The following is a 9,378-nucleotide window of genomic DNA, read 5'->3' on the forward strand; positions in this document are numbered from 1 at the left end:
GACATTCTGGTGCCTTCTGTTTCTGGCTTCAACTTTCTTGCCAGCGACACAGAGCTACTCTGTTTCTGTCGCTGGCCTTGTTTAACTTCACTTTAGGGAGGTTCCCCCACCAATTCTCATACTCGGCGCCTACTCGGATTGATTGCGGACTACAATTGCGGCACAGTTCGGTTGGGCCTATGAGTTCCCATGGTCTTGTGTTGTGTATTTGCTTGCCAAAAGGATCACGTGGCGTCCATATCGAAAAAACAGAATGTCAACAAGGCTGCTTCCTTGAAAGCAAAAATTGTAAATATCAAAGTCTGAATGGAATTGTCTGTTCAAGGTTGTTGTTCTCTTTTTATTTCAAACATTCCCCCTAAATTGGTTTCCTCTATCCATTTACTCGGAACGGATGACGAAATAAAGCAAAATTATTGATGTGTGGGTAGCATCTGAAGACCCTTTATAGTCATCGCCAGAGATATGATCATGGGCGTCACACACAAACAATTCCCTCTCTCTTCCCCCGTGATTCTCTCCTTTCTTTAGATGTGCGTGCAGCCAGGGAGCAGATGCACGTGGGAGGGGTTACGTATCCCACAATGCCTTTGCAGGAGGCGGTGGTGCCCCGTCCACCGCCGGGATACGGCCAGCACACGGCCGCCTGTTCACCGGCTGGCTCCTTTGCCGGTTCCTTGCCGCCTCAGCCTCACAGTGCCTACTTCAGTGGGATGACTGGTCCTCAGCATCCTTTCTACAACCGGGTAAGACTAGTTGGCTGCCAATCGGGTCCGTCAGTAATATAACATAGAGGTGATGTTCAGTCCTCCACAACCACTCCCAACACATGCCTAGATTTTGCTTCATACCTCATTTTCCATCCATCACGACAGTCCTTATTTTTTATTTATTTTTTTATTAATTTTTTTATTTATTTTTGGGCACCCAACATGAGAATGACCTAGTTGGTTTTTTTTTCTTTATAGCAGGAATGGGCAATTGACAAAATGGGTTTATCAGGATTTTTTTTTGTAAAATATTTTACATATAAGTTGCCCATCCCTGCTCTGTAGTTTTATTTATTTTGATCCCTCCTATGATTTTCATCTGACCTCCTCTCCTCCTGCCTCCTTAGCCTTATTTCCCCCAACATGTGTATCACCTGCCAAGGCATTACCCCCATCATGCCCCCTCATCCTTGCACCCTTCCATTAAGCATCCTGCTCACCCCAAGGACATCACCGGTGGACTTGTAAGTACGGACTCGAAAATCAGATTTATTATTTCAATCATGTCAGTTGGTTTGTGAGAAGATGAATCAATTGCTGTCACACACACACATCCCAAAAAACACATTTGTGAATATTTACTGTAGCTCTTTTTGTGTGTGTCTTTCACCTGCTCACTCCTCCATCCTATCTCCTTAATTCTCCTTCTCGGTGTATCCCCCTCTCTATAAAACTTGCAAGTCCTCGACGGTTACATCGAGACAAAACGGCCATCAAGTCCTTTAGACTCAACCTCTGCACAATCCTTTTTTTTTGTATTCTGTGTCCACGTCAGGACGTTATAGCAGAAGATGCGAGAGAAGGCCTCCACACCTGTCCCTCTGACCCCGCCATGGTAACCAAATAAACCAACAAGCAAACCCGCTCTGACAGGTTTTGCAAACCCGTAGCTTGTTATTACTACTAATTTGCTCGCTGATGAACTTGCAAAACCTCAAGCATGCTGAACATTGCATGCCTTGTTAGTGTCTGAAACATGCTCTTTGGGCGCATGTGTAGTATAAGTTATTGGACTCCTCGTCGCCGTACACCGATCGTCTGTGACTTGAGACCTTTAACACAGAGGAAGCATTCTGCTCAACGTGTCATAAGGAGGACGCATGAGACACTCCGACGTCCATTCAAAGAGAGCAGCTTCTGTTGGAACAAACGAGCGATAACACTTCTCGCCCGCTCGGCAAAGCCACTTATCAGGCTGCCGCCAGCAAGCGTTTAAAGGAGCGACACTATATGAAAGATTTGAATATAGAGCACTGAGAATGTTCCTTCTCTGTCTATCTTTCCCATTCCACCTCCATCTGCCTCTTGCTCTTTTGTCCCATCTCCACCGCTTTTTTTAAATGCCCTCGGTTTCATCCTTCGCTCCGGCTTTTCCGATGCGCATCAGGCCCATCTTATCCCTTCCTGCAAATCTGTGAATGTGTGCGTGCACACGGCCTCATTTATGTGGAATTCTTTGGCTATGTAAGCGGGCCCAACCCAGTATAATTGCCAAGCTTATAGAAGTGTGAATGTGGATTTCTCTGTCTACGGGGATTATCATCAGAGCTACTGGCAACACACACACACACAGTCACACACACTGTGACAATGAACCTAGCGCTGTTCGAGCTTATCTCCTTACCAAGACGCTTCCGCTCCTGCAGAGCTCTGTTTCCTCTTCCCCATCCTTCTTGCCCTGCCCTGAGCTCAGCCCGGCTGTAATTATAGTCTTATCACACACACACCCTGGTTCACACAAACACACACTTGGACATACTCGCTGATATTTGCAGGGTTTTTGGTGTGTGTGTTCCGAATTGAAGGCTGTGCCTAAATTGAAACCTCTGCTTCTCTTCAACTTGGTTTCTAATCTGTCTTGGGTGTAAGATGTTCTGGCTGGAAAGATTATGACCCCAGAAGCTATGAAAACAAAATCGCCTTGTGTAATAACTCTACCTCCATTAGCCTCGCCTCTTCCGATCTGGCTTGGATGGAAATGGGCTGCCGCCTTGGCTGGTTCCCTCCTGCTCCTTCCTTCATGTTGTGCTTTAGTGCCTTTTTCATTTCTACCTCTACCTTCTCTCACCTCTTTCCACAGGTGCCACCCTGGCCTTATGTCTTTGTATTTATTTGTCTGACCATATGTCCGTCTGCTATTTTTGTCTCCTTATCAAGCTTTTAAGGTCACTGCCTTACAAATCAAAGCAGGTACATTGTTGGTTGCATTGTTTTTTGTTTTTTTTCCCACTCTGCAGTGGGGTTGCAACGGTAAGACAGTTATACAGTATGAAAACTGGATGCAAAACAGTTCTTAAGTATCTTGAGGTACTTATTATCACCGATTCTCATCATATTTAATAGTATAAATGAAATTAGTTGTATAGAATTTATGTAATTATGCAATTATTTAGATTTTTATAAAGTCCATTAGAGTAATTTAATTTTAATTTAATTTCAGCATTTATTTTGATTTATTTATTTTGGTGAAATTGTAATCTCATTTCGATTGTTAATTGTTACCTTTGTGTCTCACTATCCAATAATTATTTGGTAGATTGACAGATTTATTTCAACATTTAATGGACAACACTTTTGAAATTTCCAGATTATTTTTCTTCATTTCTGTATATTCCCCAACAACTGTTTCCATCAATTCACATTTATCACCCCAAAGTTTTAGAATGACTTTGAACTCCACAATGAAGTGTGGTGAAACTATTTTTTTTTTTACACACATACCAGTGTCTTCACAAAGTTGCATCATGCACATGAAGCGTGATATCCGTCAGTGTTCATACAGATTGTGAAACCAGTGTACCGCTGCAACCCTAATCTGCATCCAAGCAGACATTCAACTAACACTTAGACCGTCTTATCAATATCATGCATGGTGTACAATCAGATAATAATTAAAAAAAAAAAAAAACACGTACTGTCTCCTAGTCGCACTAACAGTTTCACACAAGTAGCAGTAGTCCTCCTCCCCTCCGCCGTACGATATTTGTTGTTTCATCCCCGTCTAACACCTCTCACAATGTGATTAAGTGCCACACTCCTCTGTCCAGGAATCAGAAACAAAACCTGGGTGGGCATGAGAGCGGTAAACACAGGTTGCAGAAAGTTAAAGCGAGTACTGAGTCCATACTGGGGGATAAGTGGAAAGAAAATAACGAAGAGTTGTGGTTTTCAAGTAGACAGTGAGATGATTTTCTTGACGCATCAAGAGTGATGCCAAAGCTTGGACGAACTGCTCAACGACCACCACTCAGACTCTCAGTCTCCATCCCTTAAGTATGCCATGTGCAATTTATGAGCTTGTACAGCATATACATACTAAAAAAGAACAAAGTGGTCTTGCTGTTTGGAAAGGTTGGCAGCTTTGTTTGCTCTTCCCCTTAATTTGTGTGACTGACAGAGGGAGTTAGTGTGCACAATTTTGACCACAGGCCGGCGTGTTTCTACCCTCCACAGAGATCCATTTTTTTTTCCCCCCTCATGCACTAACAGAGTGCACTAACATGTAGGACGCCATGAATGTGTTCTTATTTATGAGTGCGTGTTTTGCTAGGCCTCCCCAGCCGTCCTCCTCAGCTCCATGAGTACCGATGCAGTGTGTGAGTTCCTCAAACAGATCGATGGAATCGACGGCAGCATGCTGCGTCAGTACACCGCTACCATCAAGAAGGTGCGCTTGTCAATAACGTTTTCAAGTCGACATGTGGGAGGTTTTATTTCCTGCATTTCTTATCTTTTAATCTGTTTAAATGAATCCATTTTCTTACGACGTTGCAGGCTAATATAAACGGACGTGTGCTGGCGCAATGCAATCTGGATGAGCTGAAGAAAGAGATGGATATGAACTTTGGTGACTGGCAGCTCTTCAGGGGGATGGTGAGGCCCTAGTTGTCACTTTGTCATGAGAGCCAATACAAGAATTGTAAAAAGAAATGTCCCAGTTTCTATGGACACGTTCTTAGATTATTCCAATATGTTAATTATCGTGTTTGAGTAGTTCCAAAAATGATGCAATGCTGACCTTTGACCCATCCTGTTTATTTGTTGTTTTTATTTTTATTGTCAAAAGATTTGCACCAATGCAAGTGTGATTTAATAAGAGTAGCAAGATTGGATGGAACTTCCTGGCAAGTGAAGATTTTATTTTATTTTTTTAAAGAACAGTAACAATATAATAGTCTCATGTCATCGGTGAGCTATTTTAACAGCAGGCCTGCTGGCTTTTTGTGTTTCACAGTAATTTATTGCTTATGTTTTCTAAAGCAAAGAGGGCCTTAAAAAATAACCGCATTTTAAATCACTATCATAATATTGAAGGGGAAAAAAACCTCCAATTTGATTATTTTTTTGTAGAATACCCAGACACACGTAGCAGCCTCCCTATTAACAAACCAGCCGTGTTTTTAGCAGACATCTGATGCTGAGCTCACATCAGAGCAGCTGGAAAGTGCTGCGTCCTTACAGCTTCATGCACTAAACCAGTGTTGTGTTGCCAGGACGCAGCCAGCTCAGCCATCTGCTCGAAGATGGCCGACTGATATCTGGATGAAGGGAGGTCATTGTCAGGGATGAGTGGACTCCCATAAGGAGCAGCTCAAAGTTCCCCTCCTTGCTTGCGTGTGATTTCCTGCTGTTGCCTTGTAACATGTTTGTTTGCATGATCTCACTTGTGAGTCTGCGTCGAGTTAACAAAAATCTTCTTCCCGAGGTGATGGAACAACGGCACGCCGAAAGCCAGGCTGTGCTTGAGGACGAGTCGCGAGCTGCGAGCGAGCAGGGCAACAGCGTGTTCAACGGAGGGGAGCCCGCCAAGCGTTTGGTGGGGGCCCAGCGGGAAGCAGGGACCTTCAACCTCAACTTGAGCTTTGAGGAACTGAGCGGAGCAGGACTCGAAGAGCCCCCGAAACCCAGTAGCATCTCGCAGTGGCCGGTTAGTCTTCGCCCTGCCGACTGTTCATATACGACAACCACAAGTTATGACCTGGTGCAGAAGTAATTGAGATAATCCGGTGTAAGCATATTTAAATGGGACATACGTGTAAGGACGTGCTCTCAAAAAGTGTCACAAAGCCACAAAGTTCTCTTCATGTCGGCCTCACGCAACTTACTCATGTAGTGGAGTGAGAAAAGAGCACAGCAGAGGAAGTCAGTGGTTAAAAAAAAAAAAAAAGCACACACAAGGGGCCTCATGGTTGTTATTTTCACCTTCAGCCTGGATTTGCAAAATCTCAGACACATCAGCAAATTCTGAAATTATTTTTTTTTGCACACACTTGTATTCGTTCAAATTCAACTAGCTCAATTATATCGTGTCGTTTTTCTTTGTCTTGTCGCCAGGTGGCGAGTCTCCGCACCACAAGCATGTCCAGCCTCAACTCGCAAGAATCGTCCAACAACATCTGCAGGTTGACCGACAGGCAGCAGGCTGAGTACCGTGACGCTTACCAGGAGTACATCGCTCAGATGGCCCAGCTGGACGTGGCGGGTGGCGCCAAGGAGAGGCCGGGGCAGCACCAACCTTCGACCTTCCTCCAGGCTGCCAGCTCGGACGACAAAGTGGTGGGTGGACTGTCACAAGTTCAGTTGCCTTGGGAAACACTTTTTGAACGACTAACTTAGTGTATTTTGGCACTAAATGCTAAAAAAATGTTCTCTCCAGAGACCTTCCGTCCAACTGCTTCTGTATATTTTCATGTTCTCATTGAACTCTTTGCCCACTTCCCAGGCGAAGGAAGGAGCAGACCAAGATGGCCGCAAGCCTTTCATCAAGAGAGTTTCCAAGGTGACTGAGGCCACAGAGGTGCCCTCGGGGGCTGATGCCCAGCTCCTCGATCCCATCAGCGAGGAGGATGAGAAGCTGGACCACAGCACGAGCTCCAGAAACAACGCGACCGAGACGCGCCTCCGCAAGCTGTCCAGCGATGATGACTCAAGCCCGGAGGAGGCTGACAACACCACGCCGCTCCTCCAAAAAGAAGCAAAAGCCAAGTTCTCACATTTCCTCACCAAAGGGCTTTTGGATCGGAAGGAGTCCAGCGACAGCTTCCCAAGGGAGGCAGCGGGAGAACCCGGCTTGGAGAGGGCGGTAGCGAGGTCAGGTGGGATGGAGCTGGAGCTGGAGGGCCTGGTCAAGAAGCGAGGCGTTCTCCCCAGTAGCCTGCAGGACGCCGCCGTGGCCCGCATGTCCATCTGCTCCGAAGCGGCCTCCGAGGCCAGCCTGATGGCGAGCAGCCCGGACGAAGGGTGGCCTCCCGGCGGGATAGGCAACCTCAACCGCAGCGAGAGCAACACCACGCTCAACAACAACTCCAACGACGCCAACTCCAACACCAACAACAGCAGCTGCCAACAACAAGAGTTCACCACTTCCCCCTCTGGCGTCTCACCTTCCGTCATCATCACACCGGGCAGCGGCAACACCACCGTCACCACCGCCACCGTCCATCACAACCAGAACCTGCGCTCCATCAGCCTAGGAGATGAAAGGGAGAGCGTCCTTTAAGATTCTTTGTAGTTATGATTCAATGATCATTTTTGCTAATCAATGAATTAATTTGCGGAGTGACTTTCAAATTTTGATGGTTATGCAACAATTACCCAAACATCTAATTCAAGTGTTTCATATTTACTTGTCAATCATAAATTAGCTTAACAATTCTCAATCTTTGCTCATTATCTCCTAATGCGGCATATTTAATACCACGCTTCCCAGCTGAGGTGAAAAAAAAAAAATTTGCGACACATTACCATGCGTGCACCCAGCCTAGTGAAGCTTTTCGGGACCATCTCCAAAGCAAAATGATTAAAATCTGTGATTCTGTTTTGCGATTTATTGTGTTTAACTGAGACGCAATGTGCAACTTTTGACTTACAAAGTGCAATGCAAAGCCGCTTTATTTCGAGCCTTGGTCATGTGACGTGTAATAGAATGTAATCTGTTAGGATGGAATTGTAGAAGCTGTTACTTGTTAATGGTAATATTGTACTTTAAAACAAAGGTGTCAAACTCTTTTAACGTTCCAATTTTGACCAAAAACAAAACACAGAACATTGGTTAACCAGAAGCTGAGCTGCACTGGGTTTGTTTATGAAACAAGCATGCTCCTTAATTGCTACTTTTTCGTGGGCCACGTCTGATGGTTGGAGTTTGACACCCGGGCTTTAAAGTATCATTAGAAAAAAAAAAGTTGAAATTAGGAATGGATTATAGTGCAGTTGTTGTGACATTGTGGCGGTTGTTACCTAGAGATGATTTGTGGAGTGGTGAAATGTTACATGTCGAGTGTTGTGTTTGCTGGTTTCGACATTTACTCAGTGGTCATGTGGAGTAGTGGACAATTCTGTCAAAGGTATTTGCATGTACTCCAAGGTTCTGCTATATGATGTTCTGTCTGCTAAACATTGTCAAATTGTTTCATTATTTAAATCAATACACTTCATGTTCAAATCACTGGAATGACGTTTTTCTTTTTTTTCTCAATGCAGGAGAATCTGATCTTTCAAACTTACCTTGCTGAGAAATATTTAGTTGCCGTTAAGGAAACACAGGTCGTCCGATAGATGGCGCACTTTCCCTTCTAACGGTACTGCGCTTTGGCTGCTGCACAGATGCTGGCTGTCAACCGTCTCAGTGACCCCCCTCCCACCTTCTGAACGGGGTACATGCAGGGTTCTTTTGAGGACACTAATAAGGTACTTTGATGACTTTTTAAGCACCTTAGCGGTAATTTATCACTTACAAGTTTCTACATCTCTGGCCTCCCTGTTTGGGGATTGCATGTAGTCTGCATGTTTGTGTGGGGCTTTTACCACATTCCATAAACATGCAAGTTCATTGAAGACTCGAAATTCTTCACGGGTGTGAGGGAAAATGTTTGCCTATATATGAGCCGCAACTGCCGAGTTCAAAGTGTACACTGCCTTTCGCTTCTATATTGGATTGTGGATATACATAATCCTAAAGTCATACGACAAGTGAGCCCGTTTTTAAGTTTCATATTGGACACTTCAGTACGTCAGCAACAAAGCATTCAAATGATTCTTTTGACTCAATTTGTTTGCAACTGTCACATTTGCCAGTCAAAGATACATTTTCATAATTGTGTACTATTTCCCCCCCTTATACATATATTCCTCCCAACTACACAACCGACAGCCCTTTTAGCTTTAATGTCTCGGCCTGTCACGCTAAGCCATCTAATCCTATTTACTCTACATGGCACCCAAGGAAGTAAAAGTGCAGTCAGCGCGCCCTACATAAGCGTTTTATGCAATCGTGCGCCCTGAGGTGCTGTTCGCCTCGTTGGGACTGACGCACTGTCTTCGCACTATTCTGGGTCACATAGCAATGGTTGGAACAAGGTTTTTTTTTTTTTTTTTTAAAGGAATTTTGATAGTGTGCATGTGTCTAAAGCGCAGCAAAGAGTTGTGGCTAGGAGCCTTTTTCGGGCTATTTCGGTCATAGCCGTGTTACATTTATGAAAAATTTATGTATATGAGGCTTTGTGAGTTGAGCATTTTCGGACTGATGTGGGTCGCATGAATTGCTTTGGTGCACCCCGCAGACCCACAAGCCACAGGTTTCCCACCCCCCAAGAAAATGAAAGCATGC

At 44.7% G+C, this 9,378-nt stretch overlaps 1 protein-coding gene across 7 annotated transcripts in view; it reads left to right on the plus strand.

Annotated features, from left to right (window-relative positions):
* kidins220a (kinase D-interacting substrate 220a) overlaps positions 1-8,217 on the plus strand; it is a 29,736-nt gene extending 21,519 nt beyond the window's left edge. For 4 of the 7 annotated variants that reach the window (XM_088400282.1, XM_088400285.1, XM_088400283.1 and 1 more), the window contains exons 25-32: positions 532-746; positions 1,118-1,234; positions 2,928-2,960; positions 4,321-4,437; positions 4,545-4,643; positions 5,476-5,697; positions 6,105-6,326; positions 6,493-8,217. In XM_088400282.1, the coding sequence (XP_088256408.1) occupies positions 532-746; positions 1,118-1,234; positions 2,928-2,960; positions 4,321-4,437; positions 4,545-4,643; positions 5,476-5,697; positions 6,105-6,326; positions 6,493-7,269 (1,802 nt within the window). In that variant the 3' untranslated portion in view covers positions 7,270-8,217. Of the gene's footprint in view, positions 1-531; positions 747-1,117; positions 1,235-1,545; positions 1,606-2,927; positions 2,961-4,320; positions 4,438-4,544; positions 4,644-5,475; positions 5,698-6,104; positions 6,327-6,492 lie in introns of all 7 variants that reach the window. The other 3 variants (XM_088400287.1, XM_088400288.1, XM_088400286.1) reach the window with 3 other exon arrangements.
* Positions 8,218-9,378: the final 1,161 nt, after the last annotated feature.

This window comes from Syngnathus floridae, chromosome 16 (assembly GCF_059516105.1).
Source record: "Syngnathus floridae isolate MCC-2025c chromosome 16, RoL_Sflo_1.0, whole genome shotgun sequence".
NCBI lineage: Eukaryota > Metazoa > Chordata > Actinopteri > Syngnathiformes > Syngnathidae > Syngnathus > Syngnathus floridae.